We start from the raw sequence: 20,051 nt of genomic DNA, 5'->3' as shown, positions 1-20,051 counted from the left end.
TCCAATGTGTGTGTTGTTGTTCTGTCCTTGAGACACCGGATTTTCCAGGGAAAATGATGTCTATGTTATGGGCATTGGAAAAAAGGCAGATAATGATAGCATTTGTAACCCCTAAGAAATACGTAAGGACATCTTTCCTTTTCTGGTTTGGGTAATTACACAGAAATTTGTATTTTATGGATTAATGCTTTCTCAACCTCTTCAGAAATTCCTGGAGATGTACTGTATAACAGAGAATCTTCCTAGTTTCTAATGTAGCCATTACACCATGAGTTTTTGAACTCTTCAGGAGGTACCATTTAAGAGAGACTGCTAGAGATCCCTGTAGCATGTCTTCATATCTGTATGATTTTCTTTAGTTGGGTTTGGGTTTTTTTAAATAATTTTTTGTAACCAGAATCAAGACAAACTTTTCTTGTTTTGTTTTTGTTTTGTTTGGATTTATTTTTAATTAGCTTCTGAAAGTTCTGATGATAGTGAGCAAGAAGATGACCAAAGTGCCCTGAATGTACATGCTGATGGCAAAGAGGAATCTCAGCCCGAAGCTGTAAGCCAAGATAAAAATGAACTCCGTCTAAAAGAACAGAGTGGTTCATCCCTTCCAGAAGAAACTAAAGCTCTTACAGATGCAGTAGTGCCCAAGTCTGTATCCAAGTCTCCTGAAAGATTGCGGAAAGAGATGGAAGAGTTATCTGAAGATAGTGACTCTGATGGAGAAGACGAAGCCACAAAGAAGAGAAAGGACGGAAAAAAGGAGATAGTGGATAAAACAGCAAAACCACAAGTGAAACGTGGTAAACGACGACACTGTGTGGCAGAGGAGTCCTTAAAGACCGTGTCACCTAATAGAAAGGATGAGAAGTCCAAAAACAAAGACTCCCTTAGTTTAGAAAACAGCAGTAACAGCTCCTCGGATGAAGATGAGGAAGACAAATCTAAACTGAAAATCACAACGAAAAAGTACAATGGACTAGAGGAGAAAAGGAAATCTTTACGGACAAGTACTTTCTACTCTGGATTTTCTGAAGTGGGAGAGAAAAGAATAAAGCTTCTAAATAACTCTGATGAAAGACTTCAGAACACCAGAGCGAAGGATCGAAAAGATGTGTGGTCAAGTATCCAAGGACAGTGGCCGAAGAAAACACTGAAGGAGCTGTTCTCAGACTCTGATACTGAGGCTGCTGCCTCTCCTCCACACGCTGCTCCTGAGGATGCTGCAGCAGAGGAGCAGCTTCAGACTCTTACAGAAGAAGGTATTTCTTTGCCTAACTGTGAGCTTGAAAAATCTTTGCCAGCAACTGTGGATGTTAAACCTGTTGAGGAGAAACCGGCTGAAGTGGGTGAGAAGAAAGTTGAATTTCCAAGCAGCGGCAGCAATTCAGTGCTAAATACTCCTCCTACAACTCCTGAGTCACCTTCCTCTGTAACTGTGACAGAGTCCAGCAGACATCAGTCCAGTGTCACTGTCTCTGAGACACTGCCACCAAATCAAGAAGAGATACGAAGCATCAAAAGCGAAACAGATAGCACAATAGAGGTGGACAGTGTGGCAGGGGAGCTGCAAGACCTCCAGTCTGAGGGAAATATTTCTCCAACAGGTTTTGATGCCAGCGTCAGCTCCAGTAGTAGTAATCAACCAGAGCCAGAGCATGCTGAAAAAGGTAAAGGAAAGGGTAAACAGAGCTGTCTCCAACCTAACCAGCTCTTATTTCTAACATTGCTGGTGTGTTTTCATTCTGTTATGGTTATGGTGGAGGGAAGCTAGTTGTTGCACGTAGTAGTAGTCTGCTGTCATTTTCAGATGTGTGGAAATGGCATAATCCTCTTGTGAGTAAAATATAATCTGCCAGCAAGTTTATTGGCCTTTTATTAGAAATTGTGGTGGTTTCAATGAGGGATAAAGGGTAAAAGGATGAAGCTTGTACTGGATATGGCAAAAAAAGCCCAAAGCAAACTGTAATAGCTTGTGTAAGGAATATTTATTGTAGCAAGATGGAAGCATTTTAAGCACCCTCCTTAGAAGCAGAAGTTGCTTTTCTTGCATAAAATTTGATTCTCTATAAGTTGTTTGTTTGGGGGGAGAAAGCCCTCCTGCTGCTAGGGTGGTTAGGCAGTCATTTCTAATTTGTATTTTTCTAGAACATTAACTTCATAAGATTCAAGTCAAGCTGATAAAAGCACTGACCTTTTTAGCTGTATTTCACTTTCATATGTGATTTTTCAGATTGAAGTTCCTTTCCTGAAACCACTAGAGAGCAGGTGATAATAAACACTTGTGCACATGATGTCGCTGTACTGCTGCCTGCTTTTTAACTGCTGGCCAGGCTAGATTCAAAAGCTTTTTTCTGAAAGTGACTGGCTGTTTTGCAGATCATCAAAAGTACAGCTACTTTTACTGTGTTGTAGTGGCTAAAAATTAGGAACACAAAGGAAGAAAATATGTTTTGGCTTTAATCCTAAGAAAGAAGTGGGGTTTTTTTATCTCAGTAGATTCTGGCTAATAATTAGCTAATTTTTTTCAAAATGCCCTTAAAGGTATGTTACCTCCAGCATTCTATTGGAAATATTCTTCTGAAAGTATGCAACAAAATGTGTTTCCTTAAAGGAGAGAGTTTGAAAGAGGTGAATGTGTACCCCTCGATAAATACACCTGCTTTGCTAATTAGAGCTGTGTAGGTTTAAGTTGTTAGGGTCTTTTTAATGAAAGTAGTTTATTGCCACTTGAAAGAAGTTTTACACTGTTTAAAAGGAGTACTTTTACATGCATTAGACTTTAACTTCCTCTCTGATTTTGTCAGCATGTTACCTGTTTCAGAAAATTGAGTTCCTTAATTAAAATTGTTTTATTCCAGGAGTCATTTTTAATCTTTAAGTCACATGGTTATGAAACAACGTTTGAAGAACTTCTAAAACACTCTCTTTCAGCAGGTGTACTAGAATTCTTCCATCTTCCTTTTCTACTTTTTCCCTTTGTAGTCCCAAATATCAGTAGAATTTTCCCCTGTTTTTTGTTTGCCTTTCTTTTCTTGCTCTTTTTTAACATTATGTAAGATTTATTTTTTTAATACCTTCAATTAATGTAATTACTGATCACAAGTTACGGCTTTGGTTCTTTTCTCACAGCTTCCAAGTACAGCAAAATTTTAAAAACATTTTTTAGTCCCAGTAGGTCTTGATAACTTTTTAAATAAATGTATTCTTATTTAATTAACAGTATTAAAAAGATAGTAAATCCATGTGGTTCAAGAGAAATTCTGGTGATGTGTATGGGAAAGCAATTCGTAGTCATGGTACATGTGCACTCTGTACAAAGAAACTTTGCCTGCTTTCCATTGTCTTTCACCTCCTCTTGTCACTAGAAGTAGAAAACTGAGCTGCCTTAAGGATAAGCAGGAACAGTTGCACTGTTGTCTACAAACTTAAGCTTTGAAGTGTTTTGTGGGTTTTTTTGAGGCTGAGAAAAAGTGTGCAAGCATTTATTTAATTTCAGTTTTCGGGGTTTTTTTTCCCCCAATTATAGTCTGTACGGGCCAAAAAAGACTTAAAGATGCTCAGGGAGGAGGCAGCTCTTCAAAAAAACAGAAAAGAAGCCACAAAACGTCTGTGAACAGCAAAAAGAAGAGTAAACCTAGTAAGTACAGCAGCTTGGTGTGAAATAAGAGGTGTGAAAGTACTGTGTCATTTGTTTGACTGATTGTAGGAGATGAAGTCTGTTAATAAAAAATGTATTAGGACAAAATGTTCTCATCAGGGAATTCTTAACGCTGTTTAAATGAAGAAACTGCTCTACCTGAACGCCAAAGTGTTTTTAAATGTCTTGTATTATTTCTGGGCCTATTTCTATGAGGTCCTTAATATTCTGTAATTCAGGAAGGCCAAGAAGAGTGAGTATTTCACACATGGCAGAACTGGGACAGGTATCTCTGTATCATGATAGCTGCCTGTTTTAGATGGGAGACTGGGACCAGAAGGAAATTATACTCTGTATTTTCTGCAAGATGAGTTTTTAGAGGTTAGTATCTCTACCCTGTAGCAAATATGAGAATAATTCCAAAAGAATTCAGATTCTTGTTTTCTTCCTGTGCTGTCTGTTACATATATAGTAAATAATGCAGCTTTTGCAGTTGTTTTTAGTTTAGAAGCTCATTGGGATAGAAACCATAGTACTGGATAAGAGAGCTTAATAAAAGCAGAGGTGTGTTAGGGAGACAAGGCTAGCACACGTGTTTGGGAGATAACAAGATCAATTACTGCTCCATTTCACTGTTAATAAAAAAATACCAGGAAGCAGCTAGAGACTGAAGCCTGGAGGATAACTGTAAAAAATGGAGTTAAAGCAAGGATAAAAAGCATATGCCATGCCTTTTTTCCTCTCCCAGCTTCTCTCCCCGCTTTCTAGTAACAGCTTTTAGTAAAAGTCTGTACTTGCTGGTCTGGTATTTGCTTTCACCCCACCTGTCCTTCATGTTCATTGATCTCCTCTTATATTTTCTCATCCTTTTTAATTCCATTTCACTGGTCTCCTCATTTCATAATCTTTATTCTTACCCTTGCATCAGAAATTAACGTAAGAATACAAACTGAATTTGCAGAACAAATACACCATTTTTAGCCTTGCCATTATTCCCCTGGATTTGGTGAATTTACCCCTTTTTCTCAACTTGTGTCTTCATCAGGATGTGAAACTTAAAAGCTACTACCACATAATCTTTAGTGTGTGCTTTTTGTTAGGCTTCGGGCACTACTGGATGTAATAAGGAAAATAAATAGATAAAATGTGAGTCAGCTGTAAGTAAAAAAATCCCAAAAAACTTCTGGCAAAATTCAGATGTATCTGTTAAACTGTCTTTGTGGCAGCTTCAGCTCTTGCCTTTGCATTAAACCAGCCAATGCCAACAAGCAGCTGGACAAGCTCTTTCACACTTCATGTCTTGGGTATTCAGTTTCTACTGTGTAGATCACCAGATCATAAAGGCCAAAAGGTTCAGGGCTCATTTTGTCGACACCTGGGGCAGGTGCAACTGAGGCATACATTTTTCTTAATAAATATAAATTCAACGTGTTTTTAAAAATAACTCTTAACAGTGGAGTTTGTGCAGATTCCCTAGGCATTTTATTCCACTGCTTTGCTAGACTTGTGTTGCATTACAGTCTCTTGCACCTGCTTTCACCCCAGTTTTATTTTAATAATGCTAAATAAACTTCATCCTTTCAATCATTACTCATAAATCTTGTCTTTTAGATAGATTATTTTGTTACTCTCCTTTGAGTGGTTTGAATCAAAACCTGTGTTCAGTTCAGCCTGTTGCTTTATAGTTAGAAAGAGGTAAAGAGGTGAAGTTCTTCTGTTTTGGGTCAGCTAAAGATCTTTTTCCAAAATTAAAAGATTTTATCATCATGTCTGAGGAGATTGTAGAGTATGTCACACATATCCAGATTATTGATAGTGATTTTAGTAGAGGAAAATTAAAATAAAGGTGACATAAGGCTAAGAAAAGGCTGTGTTTGCTCTGATTTCTGCGATACATGTCCTAAAAATGCAGTCAAAGATTTGTCTGTAACTGTTAGCACTAAAATGGGATAGTGGTTTATATATATTGTATACTGCAATAGAAATTGATGTTAAAAAAAGGTGAACAGGAGATGGAACATAACAATGAGTCTTGTGAACTCTTAGAAAAAGTACAGCCCCATGAGCAGGCAGATGTGAATCATTTTGGCCCCATTTATGTACCTGGTTTGTGCTTCAGTGATGCAGAGAGCATCAAGCCAAGCTGCTACACCAGGATGGATTCTGTTGTTTTAAAGTAAAGGATTTGTGTCAAATCCTCATTGTATGAAAATCAGCACAGGGGTTCTGTCAGCTTCTGACAGCCTTTAGTTTGGGCTTTGTTTTGTAACAATGTCTTCTTGTTTCTTCAGCAAACAGCAGCGACAGTGACGAACTGTCTGCTGGCGAAAGTGTGTCCAAGTCTCAGTCAGCAAAATCGGTTTCTACTGGCATGAAATCTCACCAAACCAAATCACTCACAAGAACACAATCTCCAGGAAAATGTGGTAAAAATGGAGAGAAGGAGTCTGATCTCAAAGAACAGAATAATCGTTTGCCCAAAGTTTACAAATGGAGTTTTCAAATGTGTAAGTATTTTCTTGAAAACACACCTAGTGTCATCTTGTGGCACAGTGTAAAAAGGTTTTTTGAATGTTCTGTATTTTGGCTTTCTCATTTCCATTCTGAATTTGCTTAAGTTTGTGATAAATCCTCATTAAAAAAAAAAAAGTGTGGTGGTTTGGTTTTTTTTTTTTCTTTTTTTGCAATTGCAGCACAGGGAACTGCCTATGTCACACTCTTCCAGGACTGTTTTTAGATATGGCTCCTGAGCTGACTTGCTGTTCTCGTTGTCCTGTGCATACCTGTCATTCTGGCATGAACATTATCTGCTCTGTGTGCTTCTTCTGTTGCTATTTCCTTGCTGTTTTATTCCTCATTCCCTAGTTCTTGGTCAGACACGTAGGTGATTGATTTGTAACTTTTTCACCTTCCATTTTGCATTAGTGAACATGTTTACTATTTCTAATATTAAGAACTTGCACTGTGTTTGTTTCAGCCAAGCTACTGGTCTGGCTACGGCTGAGCAGAGCAAACTGCATTTGCCTATCTGAAAAACAAACAGATCAGTGGTTTATTAATTCTGACATATTAGTACAACTTACCAGTTGAATCTGGCTTTGCTGGGTTGTTTTTTTTATTTCCTCCCCAACCCTGAATCTCAGCATTACTCTACTTTAAAAAGTACTTTTCCCCAGTAGTTCTTCACAAGTTACATTCTGGTGCTCTTCAGGAGTACATAATGTAAAAGGTCTTTATTGTCACTTACTGCCCTGTTGAGATTCATTGAACACTTTCCTGTTGCAACACATTTAAAGGGCTTTTGCTCCTTCCTTTCTTTTTACCTTGGCTACAACTCCACATGCTAAAGTTGCTTTGCTGAAGTTCATCTCTGAGTGCTGTTTGACACATTTCCTGCTGCTGCAGAGTCAGACACTCGTAATGTCTCTGAGCTTTCCTCATTTTCCCACAGCCTAATACAGTTACGGCTTCTGGTCCTTTGGTGCTGCCCTCATTACAGGTTGATACAGTGCGTTTTGCACCCCACAGTAGTTTAAATGATTCTTAAATGCTTTTGAATGGAGTGTTACCAGTGTGGCTTCCCTGTGGCTTCCCTGGACTGAACTGAGAGTTTCTCCTGCCTGTGCCACCGACTGCTCTGTGCCGTGCTGTGGAGAGCTCCCAGCTGGAAGCAGCCAGAGGGGCGGCTCCTGTACTGGCCATGTCTGGCAAGGGGGTCCTGTGTGGTTATTCCTTATGGCACATATGCCAGGGGGTCCACCAGAACCACCCCACAGCTGTGCAGATTCCTACTGTAACCGGCTTATTTTGTAACAAGGCTGACCTTCCTGGTGTCAGGAGCCAAACTGAGCTCCAGCAAGGACTGAAAGCCACAGGCTCAAAGCTAGTTTTGGCCCTTAGGTTTTCATCAGTTGTCTTAATTTTTTTTTCCTTTTCCTCCTTATGGGGAAGGGAATGCGTTTTTTTTTCCTCTCCCAGTTCCTTAAAAAGTCCCCAAAGAGTGTATGGTGGTATCTTGTAAAGAATAAAAAAAAATTAACAGATTTGTCTTTGTTGTCTGCTACCTTGAAGCACATCACTAAGATTTGAGTATTTCCCCCTTCACTGACACTCAGAAGTGTTTGGCAATGCTTCAATACAATAATTAACAGAGATTGTTTAACTTGCAGCTGACTTGGAAAACCTGACTAGTGCCGAACGCATAACAGTTCTCCAAGAAAAATTGCAAGAGATCAGGAAACATTACCTGTCCTTGAAATCTGAGGTGGCTTCCATTGACCGAAGAAGAAAGCGCTTAAAGAAAAAAGAGCGGGAAAGTGAGCACTGGAAACTAAATTCTACTTTTAGAGGGCTTAATTGCATGTTATATTAAGGTCCTGATAAGAATTGGATAATTTGTAGGGAGATGTGTGTCATTAGGAATGTGGTTTTGTTTGGGTTTTGGGAAATGCTATGTGCAGTTATTTTATGACCATTAGAAGGCGGGATCAGATACCCAGGGGGGTAGAACGTTACCAAGGTTTGCAATCTGTTTCATGCTCTTGCGGCACAACTACTTCATACAGGAAAAAATATACATAAAATAAACACATCTAAGCAGAGAACAAAGGGTGTTAATAACTTCTAACTTTTCTTCAAGTTACGGATAAATTTACTGTAGTATTGCTTGTGGACAGTTAGTGCTTTCCCCTTAGGATAAGGGGTTTATTCCATGACTTTAAGGGAGACCAGTTAAATTTCTCATCTTTCAGAAGCTGCCGCACCTGTTGCTGTAAGGAATGTTCTAGTGTGCCTGCTTCTAGGAATGCTAAAAGGATCCTTTTCTCTGAGAAATGCCACGTGTAGTAGGATTTTATGGCCCCAGCCATGACATGGGTCATGGTCATGGGTTATGGGTGGGAATTGCAGTTGCTGCTTGGTTGCCAGAGCAGGGCGGATGTGCAGATTCAGTGCTGGGACAAGGCCCTGTGCTGGTTCCCATGGGAAAGAAAGGCAACAGTTGACTGTGCTGGTGGGTCAGGGGCGAGCTCTGGCCTCCTTTGGCTGGGCCCTTATCTGGGTGGTCGATGACCCAGGGCTACAAGGGGTAATGGTGCTGCACTGCCTTGCACACAGCTGCATACTTCTGTCAGTGTTTCTACGCAAACCAGGCAGTGGAGGCTTGTTTCTTTTCCATTGCTAGGCAGTAGTTACTGGAGTCAGTATGTGCCAGTGCTTGCTGCTGAACAGGAAAACATTTTTATTGCTTGATTTATGAATCTCTATAACCTGTATTTTCCTTTTCCTGTGCAGGTGCTGCTACTACATCATCTTCCTCCTCATCACCTTCCTCTAGTTCCATTACGGCTGCAGTTATGTTAACATTAGCAGAACCATCTATGTCAAGTTCATCACAGAATGGAATGTCAGTTGAGTGCAGGTGACAGCAGGACTTGCCAAAGCACTTTGCACTTAATGGCTGCTGAGGGCCACTCTTTTTTTTTTTCTTTTTTTTTTTTTTTATACTGCACAGTGGCACAAAATTCAGACAAGCACTATTTTGTATTTAAAGTTGTTTCTTGACAAGCTAACTTTGCACTTAAGTGCACTTTTATGAAGAAAAAGTACAACAAACTGCTTTTCCTCAAGCAATAATTGTTTCCAACTTGTCTGGGAATTGTAAGTCTAGTGACTCGAAGGCCTTCCACTGTGGCAAATGGAGGCTGTTCACTGCCTGTAGAGACAGGACAATAAGTATATATAGTCGTTGGGGTGATCTAAATCAATGTGGTAAGGCTTACTGTATTCCCTGGTATTTTGTTAAAGCTGGAACATTTGATATTTTTCCATTTATTTATGACAAATATTGAAAATATTTTCATTTGTACAAGCTAATTGTTTTTTAACTGCTAAGTCACCTTATAGTGGCTTTAATTGTATACGTCAAGCACATCTATTCAAAACCTGCAGTTAGTAGGATGTCTGACATCAGTCCTGATAACCAAATATGAGGATTCCTTTAAAAAAAAAAAAAAAAAAAGACTGACTAATGTTTACAGGTTTGAATTAGGCTTAAATAGGTTACTCTGGGTTTTAAGAACCCGTTAATTGGAATGAAACTACTGTACTTTGCCATTTTTCTATAAAACAGTATTTTTTTTTAATTTTGATAAAATACATTATGAAAAAGAAAGAAAATGGCTAACAAACTGTATTAAATCTTAATGTATAAAGATTGTATTCAGCCAGTTTAAAGTGTATATTTATTCATAATGGATTATAACAGGTATATTTTTGTGTTTTCTTGTAAATGTTTCTTTTCCCCTTAAAGCAACAAATATTTCATTTGTAATGCTTATTTTATTACGAGCTTCAAGGAGAGGACTTCAAGAGGGAGTAAAGTGTGAGGTTATAATTTCTGGTTGCTGATACCAACACTGCCACAAAAGGGTAGTTGTTTTTAAAATAACTAGCTAGCCGAGTGGTAGATGTTTAATTTTTTAAATGCCTTGTACAAATTCCAAAACCAACTTCAAAATGTTTTCACTTGTATTGATTTTATGTTGAATGGATCCCAAGCTCTCTCCTGTTAATTCTATACCTTTGTAAGACATTTGTATATTGCGGAAGTGTTCATTCAAGCTATTTAATACCTGGCACTGTTAATACACAGTACTTTATTGTACAGATTGTTTTACTGTTTTAATTGTAGTTCTGTGTACTTCTTTTGCCTGGGGAAGTAGGGGCTGGCATGTTTTTCTTTGTTTTCTGGCAATACAACATGTAAGAATTTGAAGCATTTTGTTTGTAGATGCTAGAGTGTCAGAATCCTTTTCATTTGACTTTTCTAAGAAAAGCATTTTCAGTCTTCGTAGTGTGCGCTTAAGGTTATAACTGATTTTATTGAAAATGGTTTCAAAGTATTCAGAATTGTACAGGACTGTAAAAATTTGTTGACAGACATTGAAGGAAAAGCTTATAGAAAAAAGCTATAAAATATATATTAGGTTCTGCAGAAAATGGAGAGTTATGTAATATATTGTACAAATGTAAGCAAAGGCCTCTGAAATAAAATGCCATAGTTTGTGAATCCCTGATTTTGTTTCTAACAGTTTAATTAAGCAACTGTAGTGTGTTCATGAAAATTATGTCAAGCTACAGAATCAGTTTAGCAAATGATCTTCGATGTGCTGTAATGGCCATATAAAGGTAAGCTTGAGTAGGTGCATTTGCCTCATTTTTCTCTTAAGTCATTATTTCAAATCCATCCTCTTTTTCAGCAGAAGGCGAAAGCGTGGCCCATCTCATTAAGGCAGAGCCAGTTGAAACAAACTACTGGCTGTAGTTCAGGTGACCAAAATACTGCTACACCTGCAAAGTGACAGATAACTGATGAGACTGACAGTAACAGACCATGATAAATAAGCTTTGGAAACATTGACTGTGTTAAGAATTATGGTGATCTGAGACTGACAGGTGATTTTAATATTTTCAGTGAAACTACTCAGAGGATATTTTCATCTGTTTAGGTTTAGTGGAATCAGAGTCATAGTAGTTCAGTTCTGCTTTTAAGTCTCAGTAGGCATAAGGGGTATGGACATAACTGGGAACTACATCTGGGCAAGCAAGATTCAAATTCAGCTCTTCACTCACTGCTAGGTTCTTGATCAGCTCTCAGTTTTAGTGCCAGCCTTGTTTGCTTTGATGTGACAATTACTGACTCTGTGATCTGGGGAGGGGGGATTTGTTTACCTGTTTAAAACAGGGATCTTTAGTCACCTCTCTGCTCCCAAGTCAAGTTTTTACATAAATAGGATTTTTGCTTTTCCTTAATACAGAGATTATTTAATTTTCATCATATTTCTGATGCAGTTTAGTGGCTACTCAAACATTTGTCTGAATGTGTTACATTGCACCTCTTCTGTGAAGTGTGTCTGTAAATGGTGCGCTCCAGATTCATGGAACCACTTGTCTCCCAGTAAGTAACAAAGGAAGATATGTTTGGCAAGCTGTTAGCCAGGCAGTTTTATCCCATGTTCCAGTGGGTCAAATCTGAGCTGCTTTCCAGGGTACGTACTGTACAGAGCTTTACACATGGGTGAGTTCCCTGCCTGGCACGTGCACTCTGTTTGCAGCTGAGGGAGTTCACCACTAGCAGTGCCTGCTGGGCTGTGCCCATACTCCTGAACACCTGCTTGGGCCATGATCCGAAAGATGCAGCAAGGCAAACAACCCCTGCTGTGTTGTCTGCACCTTGGCTGAGTGACAGACTCGGGTTTGCCTGCCTCACAATTGATTGTGTTGGGAATAGCTGAGATGGGCATATGCCGGGGGAAAATGCGCCTTACTTGAAGGGTCTGCAGAGCTCCCACCTCCCTTTATTTGCAGTCTACACTGATACCTGTATATACTTAACGACTGGGTAGTTGCCATCACGCTGTGGAATTTTCCTGTTGACACAGGGATTGAACTTGCTCTCAGGCAGAGTTCCTGGAGGCTGTAGGCCTCTTGCAGAGTTTCAATGGCCATGGGTCTCTGAAATGGGCTTGGATGATGGTTGAGCCTGTTCTGCCCCTCCTGTGTCACTAGAGCTGTTCTTCTGTGTGAAAGCAGATTGGAAAAGCCACTACAAGTCATGCAGCAGCCACCTGCCCCTTTTAATGGATTTGTGTATTCTCTTGGGCTGACCCCATCCATGAGGGTCACTGCCTTTCCTGGCATGCAGCAGGCAAGGCAGGGGGGATACCTGGTGCATGTGTCAAGACCAAGACTTTTCCTTTATTCAGTAGCTGGGTTACTTGTTTTGCCTTCAGTTGGATGCTGGTGCCAGCCCAGCTGCTTACAGTGGCAGCTCAAAAAGTGTATGACATGTGTAGCAAGACAGCCACAGCGCTGCCAGGTTTGCTTTAGCTCCCCTTGGATCTGAGGGTCGTGGGAAATCAGTGAGACAGCACCATCCCACGCTCATCACAGAATCAATTAGGTTGGAGAAGACCTCTGAGATCTAGTCCAATCTATGGCCAAACACCACCATGTCAACTAGACCATGGCACTAAGGGCCACGTCCAGTCTTTCCTTAAACCCCTCCAGGCATGGTAACTCCATCACCTCCCTGGAAGTCCATTCCAATATCTAATCACCCTTTCTGTGAAGAAATTCCTCCTCATGCCCAACCTGAACCTCCCCTGGCACAGATTGAGTGTCCATCCCGTCCGGATGTCGGACGTTACCAGGGTCCCACTCCGCGCACGCGCAGCGCGGTCCCGCGGTGGCCGGGAGCGGCTCCCAGCTGTGGCCGGGCGCGGGGCAGGGCTGCGGGGGGCGGTGAGGAGGGAGCGGGGCGGTCCCGGGAGCAGCGCCCGGCCCCGCGCGTCGGAAGTGACGCGGGCTGAGCCTGTTCCCGCCGCGCTCGGTGCCACCATGCGGGCCCGCCGGGGCGGCGCGGGGGCGCGGCACCCCCCGGCCAAGGAGGAGAAGGAGCAGGAGGAGCAGTACGTGGTGGGGCAGGTGTCGGGCAGCCTCGGGGCGGCCGCGGCTCCCGCTGCGCCCCTCGCTCGCCTCTTCCGCGCCGCCGCCCCGCCGGTGCTGGTGGCCGTGCCGGGGGTGAGTGAGCGGGTGCCGGGGCAACTCTCCCGGCCGGGAGGGCGGGCGGGGGCTGGGGGTGTGGCAGGGCGCCAGCACCGCTTCCCGCAGCGGTGGGCTTCGGGCAGTGGCGCTCCAAATAAGTTGCAGTAAGTGAAGTAACTGCGGGGCGTTCCTGGAATTTTGTCCTTTAAGTCTGTTTCTCTTACCATTTTTAGAAGGGAAATAAGAAAAGGAAGCGTGCAGAAGGGGAGAAAGTGTCAGAAGACCAGAGCTCATCCGTCATACAAGAACCTCCAGTAAAAGCGAAGAAGAGTAGAAAAAAAGAATGTTCAGAAGCAGAGAAAAAACTGTCAGAGAGGTGAGTAGGTGACACCATTTTATGGTAAAATTAAGCCCCCCAGCATCTACATTACTCGTAATATGAGTTTAGTGAAACAATTAAGTTCTCGTCTACTACTCATCTTCAACTTGGTGTTTAAGATTATTTTTAAGATTGTGCAAACTTCTGTAGTTTTCCCTTGAAGGAGAATGTAGCGTAGCTTCTTGAAACGCTAGGTCCATGAAGTGCAAATGCCCTGCTAGAGAGCCATCAGGTCCAGCAGTTGGAGATGAAAACACATGTATCTAGTTCTCTGGCACAGGGAGATGCTTTCTAGCTGTCCTTGGCTTTATCCAGCAGAGGTGGTTTCGGCAGGGTGCCAGGCACAGTGAGCAGTCTGTATCTGGGCCTCTGCAGTGACACAGAACCTCTCTGTGACCTGTTCTCTTAAATACTTGAAGCAAGGTGCTTCAGAGCAGATTGGAAGCTGATCACGCTACAATGCAGTTTGGATAATAAAGTGAACTTGGTTGTAGCACAAGGCTAACACCTCATCCTGGCACTGGGCCCATGGGACCTGCTTGCTGGGTTTATGTGTAGCCTTCCAGAGACTCCTTCAGATCTGCTCGTTGTTCATGCTGTTATGGCAGGTTTGGATAGTGAGAGATTTGTTAGTGCATGGCAGTATTCCAGAGGTTTGTTCTTATCAGTCTCCTGCATACTGACAAGGATTTAGTCTGTTCTTAGGTCCAACATGCAAAGATGATTTTTTTTTCCTTCAGTTTTAAAGGCTATCAAATTATTTGATTTTGATGTATTTCTGTGTGATTCCTTGTAAATAGTGAATGCAGTGTCCTGGGAACGGCAAATATTTTTTCATGTTACTGAATGGTCAGATACATTTGTTTAATGCAGAATAAACAAAATAATGTTTGAAATTTTAAGTTTAACATAGTAATTTCAAATGTAAGTTAAAATATCTTGGAGGCTTCAGTTCTTTGACCCCAAAACACCTGTTTTTTTCCCATCAATTGTAAACTGCCTGTTTGTTTCTGGTCAGAGAGAATGCTTTGGAGCAGGCAGATGAGGAGGAGGATCAAAAATTGTTTCCAAACAAAGTGAAGCAAAAGAAAAAGGCTTCTCAAACCATCACCAAAAGTGTTGTTAATTCAGCTACGAGTGCTACTGCAAAACAGCGGAAGAGAAAAAGGGTGGCTGATGAAACAGCGGACAGAAGAACGGTGTTTGTTGGAAACTTGCCTGTCACTTGTACTATTCAGGTACGTGGGTGGGTTCTGTCCACTGAAGGAATGAAAGGAGTTACAGCATTCCTCAGTTTGAGGGGCTGTTTCCAGCTGGGAAGCCATACACACTTGTGATTGGAACTGCTTTTGGGAAAGTAGGAAATAGTGCTTGTTCTCAGAAACCATTAGAGACAATCTCTGGTTTCTTGGAGTTGGGCTTCCTACAGCAGCAGATGCAGTGGCTCTTTCTTGAGTAGAACTGGTCAGTTTCTTGTCAATGAAAAAATGACTGAATAAATGAGAACTGCATTTACAAAGTTACTCTGCTACTAATTTTGTATGCAAACAGTGCTTCAGGTTGTTACATAAAACATGTTAAATTTAAACTTTCTTCCACAGTAGGAGGCACGACTTCAGTTTTGGCAATCTGTAGAAGAAGAAGCTGCCACAAAAACCACAGAAATAGTTATGAATTACTTGCATTTTTTTAGTAGCCCATTAAGAGACCTCCTATAAGTAAAACCGTGTAAGAACAGTATTTCTTATAAATACTGAAAAATAATTCTCATTACCAGGTTGAAAAGTGTACTGAATATTTGTAATATCATCTGTTTAGGTACTGAAATCTCTTTTTAAGAAGTATGGACAAATCCAATCCATTCGCTTCCGGTCTCTGGTATGTTATTTTCTTTAATGTTACATGCCAAAATTATTTGTTGATGTTAAGGGGCAGTAGTATTTGTAAGGCTTGTACCTTCACTAGTTCGGAAGTGGTTTGGGGTATGTGGGTTTTTCTATTAGAAGAAGCCTTGGAGATGTTACCCCAGGAGCACCACAGATGCCTTTTTCCTGTAGCAAGAGCTGATCCAGGATCAGAGCTATAAGTTCTCTGACAGAGGAATGCCTTTGTTATTGCTGTTTTGGCTGAGGCATTGCTCACCTATTTTTAAATCATAGTAGCAAAGACACGTTGATTGTAAATCATGGTACTCACTAAAGTAGTTGACAATAACCCTCTTGGGACTCGAGAAACAAGTCAGACAAATTCAAGGCAAGCTCTTTAACTCTGAGGGTTTTTTAGACCATCTCTAGGTTCAGCCGCTTCCATCATTTGCTCACTGTACTGGCGATGTTGCTTTGGGTGGCACCTGCTTGAATTCTTCCTTGTCTTACAGAAGAACTTTCTGTTGTAAGTTGACTCTAGGCCCACCTAACTCAAGCTTTTTTATCTTTAAGATTCCAGCAGAAGATACTGTATCCAAAAAGGTAGCAGCAATCAAGTAGGTTCCCCTTGTGACTTTTGTGTATTTTTCAAGGCCTGAACAATGTTTTACTGTTGGTTGTTATAAGTTTGTCTGTATTAAGTCTTTTTAATGTATTTTGTGTTTGTCTTTTGTCATTGCCTTTGTATTAAGGTATTAAGTTTTCTCGACAAGTAATAAAGAATTATGTGCCGTGTGTACTAGTAATTTGTTACCTGAGGTTGCATTTCTTATATTTTAGGAAGGAGGAAGATGCTAAAAGTATTTAATTTCTTTGGATATGTCTATGAGTTGAGGACGCTTTCTCAGGGGGCATATATGGGCTGTACCTTGCATGTACAGGGGTAGCTTGACCTGCAAGTGAATTGAAGTTGTTAATGTGCACAGAACAAGCAGAGGCATAAATGTGTTCAGCAAGAAGTGCTTGTGCACTGCACAGCATCAGCAGGATTTAAGCAGTAACGTGTCCCTTTTGTGTTCCAGGCATAAGGTGCACCCAAATGCAAAGTTTGTCAATGCTTATGTTGTCTTTAAGGAAGAATGTGATGCCCAGAAGGCTCTGAAGGAGTAAGTCTCAGTTTTGTTTCTCATCCCCTGTTGAAGATGTAGATCAGGTAGATTTATAGCTAAATTTAAACAACCTCCCCTCTGTTGCTTGAATCAGAAAAAAATGTTGGTTCAAACTTAAAACTAACTTTGCTTTTGGAATACTGCTATGCGGTGACATTGTTGATTAAATAATGCTTTTGTTTCACTTTTTAAACTTTTTGCTTTTGACCACGAAAGGAACGGAACAGAAATTGCTACTGGATTTCACATCAGAGTTGACACTGCATCTAAAACCAGTTTGGTAAGTAAGATGTGTGGCCAGAAATCCCCTTTTCTGCTTTGGTTGTGGGGCTTTTGTTGTTTTTGTTTGGTTGTTTTGGTTTTTTTTCTGTAACAAATAACTTACTGTCCTGTTTCTCTTGTTTCCTTTAGCATGACAATAAACGATCTGTATTCTTGGGAAATCTTTCATATGGTAAGTCTAAAATGGATTGTTATGCATCATTAATTTGCATTTATGAGATAGTTGACATTAGACTTTTTGTTACCTCATTTATTGGTATTTAGGTATTTAGGGTCACATGTTTAGGCAGATAAATACCTTTTGCTGGAGGTAATTTTTATTTGTTAATTGAAACACCTAAAGGGGCTGTAAGTTTCTGTCAAGTTCTGCACATTGATTGTAGGTAGCATTGCAAGCACTTTGAATTCTTGTTGTTGCTTCATGTTTTTTAAATAAATATGGCTAAGTTGCATAGGCCATGGCTTTCTAAACTGCTCAAGGGTTACCAATACTTGTTTGTGAACCAATTCCAAGTGATGGACAGTGATGGCTTCTCCTTTTGGTGCATTCTGTGAGCCACAGGCTGAGTGACTCCGTCCAGGCAGGGCTAAAAGTTGGACTTGATAATCCTTGTGGGGCTGTTCCAACTCAGAATATTCTATGATTTGCTGTGCTCTGAAATTACTTCAGCAGCTTGGACCTTTCTCAGCACATCTAGGTCCCATTGCTGTAGTTAAACCCATACTGTTGAGTTCAGCCCCTCCCCTCAGCAGAGAGGTATTTTATCTACAGCAGGGGATTGTGTGAAGTATACCTATACAAAAAAGGAAAGTAACTTGTGTTTTTGTGATGGCACATCACACTTGGCTCTCTAGGCGTGAGATGGAGAAAGGCTCACAAATCCGGCCATTATCACAATAATTGCATAGCAGCTGTGGTTGGAAACTGTAAATCCCTTCTCCCCCATTCAGCTAAAATTCATGGCTCAGTCAACCAGCAGTTGAAGAACAGCCGGCAAGCTCATTATCATCAGCATTAATTCTTAGAAAGAAATTCTGGCATAAGGAGGAGCTTATGTATAGCAGGAGTCTTAATTTCTACTCCGTTAACAACCATAAATGAAATGATTTCAAGAATTTATTTCAGTCTTTGCCTTTGTTGTATTTACTGATTTATGTTGTACTCTTCAGAGCTGGAGAATTGGTAACTGTCAAAGTAAATAGCCCTTTATAAAGTCCGCATTGTCAGCTTGCTGGGATTTTTCTGAACCGCTGATATTTGTCTACCTATCCATATTCATGTGATAATATACACTTAAATATATTTGTCTATGTCCCTGAATTGGTAAATGTGGAATAACTGGATTTGTGCCAGGCTTTTAAAGCCATGTGTCTCCCTGAAGAGGCATCTGTTCCGTTGTGTTGCCTGCAGACATCCGCGATGACGCCGTGCGGGAACACTTCCATGTCTGTGGAGATGTCGTGGGAGTGCGAGTTGTGAGAGACAGGAGGACGGGCTTGGGAAAAGGCTTTGGCTACGTCCTCTTTGAGGTATGTGTGAACAGCCTGCTCCAGCACACCGGGAGTTCTTCAAAACCTGAATTGGGGCTACCTTTAGAGTATTTTTATTTTCTTTTCAGTAGTTTTTTGGGGTGTGTACATGTGTATGTATGATGTTACATGGTAGCATTGTTGTGTATGGTGAAAGCAGCTTGGAAGACCGGTTCTGTGGAAGCAGATACAAAGCAAACTATTTCAGGTTTTGTACACGCTTGGGTAAAGGAAGTGAGTTTGAGGTAAAGACTTAAAGGAGGGACAGATGAGTTTGTTTGGTGTAATTCAATGTTCTTCCATTCCTTATGTGTCAAAATGTGAGTGGAATCCTCTCCTGCAGCTGGTTTGCTTACTGGTTCTCCACTTTTGATTCAGTACAACTTCTTTTCTCTCTCCCAGCCTCATTTTCCTTAGTTCATTTCCTGCAGCCCAGTGCCTCTTTTCCCAGTTTTTCCTTGTCTCTCTGCCTCAGACTTTGGTGTCTCATGAAAGCTGTTTCATAGTCTGTTTGCAAGTGTCTGTGCCTCTGTGTGTGCGCTGTGCAGGGGTGCTGGTGTTCCTGAGCAGGGATGTTGTGTCATTCCCTAAATAGAGTGGTTTGAGTGCTGTTCATTGTAAAATCCTGCTTACCAATTTTAAATACAGGTAACTATTCATTTGAAAGCAATCTGTTGGAGGTAATGCTTTTAAACTGGTTGTCTGGTTTTGTAGAATACAGATGCTGTACATCTTGCTCTGAAACTCAACAACTCAGTTCTGATGGGAAGAAAGATACGAGTGCAGCGTGTAGTGGACAAGAGGAAAGCACAGAAAAGTCCAGACCAATCTCATGCTCCCAAGGACAGAGCTGATAAGAAGAAAAAAGAAAAGACCTGTTCTAATGATTCTTTTGTTGGTGAAAAAGCAACCCCATTAAAGAAGAGCACGAAACCAAAAAGACTAAAAACTATTCCTAGGAGTAAAGCTGGGAAAAATAAACAGTCCTTTGATAAAAATCAATCGGATAAAAATGCTAATTAGTGTTATGAAGATGGATATATATGAGAGTGTTGTGTCATAAATTTTGTTTGCTAATATAGCTGTTGTCATTCTTGGTGTTTGCTCTGGGGCATTTGGCTTTTCCCAGAAGGCAGCAGGAGGTGCTGCATGATTTTATTCCTATGTTCCAGGAATCCGTCTCTAGCCGAGGTCTTGCTGTAAAGATTATCTGTGAATTCTTTGTTTTGGAGTTGTGTAGGATTACCCACAATGATTATAGGAAAAAGTTACTCACATGCAGAATGATGAAGTAGAAATCGTTACCTTGATTTGGGTGGGTTTTTTTGTTGTGCAGAGAAGGGCAGTGGAGCTGGTAAAGGGTCTGGAGCCCAAGTCTTCTGGGGAGCGGCTGTGGGAGCTGGGGACTTTCAGCCTGGAGAAAAGGAAGCTCGGGGATGGCCTTATCGCTCTCTCCAGCTCCCTGACAGGACGGTGTAGCCAGGTGGGGGTCGGTCGCTTCTCCCAGGCAACAAGTGACAGGATGACAGGACATAGCCTCAGGCTGTGCCAGGGGAGGTTTAGGTTGGACAGCAGGAGAAATTTATTCACAGAAAGGGTGATTAGACATCGCAACGGGCTGCCCCGGGAGGCGGTGGAGTCACCGTCCC

General features: G+C 41.1%; 2 protein-coding genes across 3 annotated transcripts in view; both read left to right on the top strand.

The window, feature by feature from the left end:
* ARID4B (AT-rich interaction domain 4B) overlaps positions 1–10,665 on the top strand; it is an 89,181-nt gene extending 78,516 nt beyond the window's left edge. For both annotated transcript variants that reach the window (XM_082277114.1, XM_082277113.1), the window contains 5 exons: positions 456–1,661; positions 3,521–3,631; positions 5,923–6,138; positions 7,801–7,947; positions 8,924–10,665. In XM_082277114.1, the coding sequence (XP_082133240.1) occupies positions 456–1,661; positions 3,521–3,631; positions 5,923–6,138; positions 7,801–7,947; positions 8,924–9,054 (1,811 nt within the window). In that variant the 3' untranslated portion in view covers positions 9,055–10,665. The remainder of the gene's footprint in view (positions 1–455; positions 1,662–3,520; positions 3,632–5,922; positions 6,139–7,800; positions 7,948–8,923) is intronic.
* A 2,355-nt stretch (positions 10,666–13,020) lies between these two features.
* RBM34 (RNA binding motif protein 34) lies at positions 13,021–19,448 on the top strand. The gene is made up of 10 exons (XM_082277048.1): positions 13,021–13,213; positions 13,411–13,553; positions 14,575–14,794; positions 15,375–15,434; positions 15,995–16,038; positions 16,504–16,587; positions 16,807–16,870; positions 17,002–17,044; positions 18,284–18,402; positions 19,117–19,448. The coding sequence occupies exons 1-10, from the start codon at positions 13,031–13,033 to the stop codon at positions 19,423–19,425; spliced, it is 1,269 nt and encodes a 422-aa protein (XP_082133174.1). The 5' UTR covers positions 13,021–13,030; the 3' UTR covers positions 19,426–19,448.
* Positions 19,449–20,051: the final 603 nt, after the last annotated feature.

Source organism: Coloeus monedula (genome assembly GCF_965178545.1).
Source record: "Coloeus monedula genome assembly, chromosome: 2".
In the NCBI taxonomy this organism is placed as follows: Eukaryota; Metazoa; Chordata; class Aves; order Passeriformes; family Corvidae; genus Coloeus; species Coloeus monedula.
The sequence above is the reverse complement of the archived record's forward strand: the minus strand, read 5'-3'. Positions and strand labels throughout refer to the sequence as shown.

Coding starts and splice junctions, on each gene's coding strand:
- RBM34 (XM_082277048.1), top strand. CDS start 13,031: ATGCGGGCCCGCCGGGGCGGCGCGGGGGCGCGGCACCCCCCGGCCAAG. Junction 14,795..15,374: donor CTGTCACTTGTACTATTCAG/GTACGTGGGTGG, acceptor TCATCTGTTTAG/GTACTGAAATCTCTTTTTAA. Junction 16,871..17,001: donor CTGCATCTAAAACCAGTTTG/GTAAGTAAGATG, acceptor TGTTTCCTTTAG/CATGACAATAAACGATCTGT.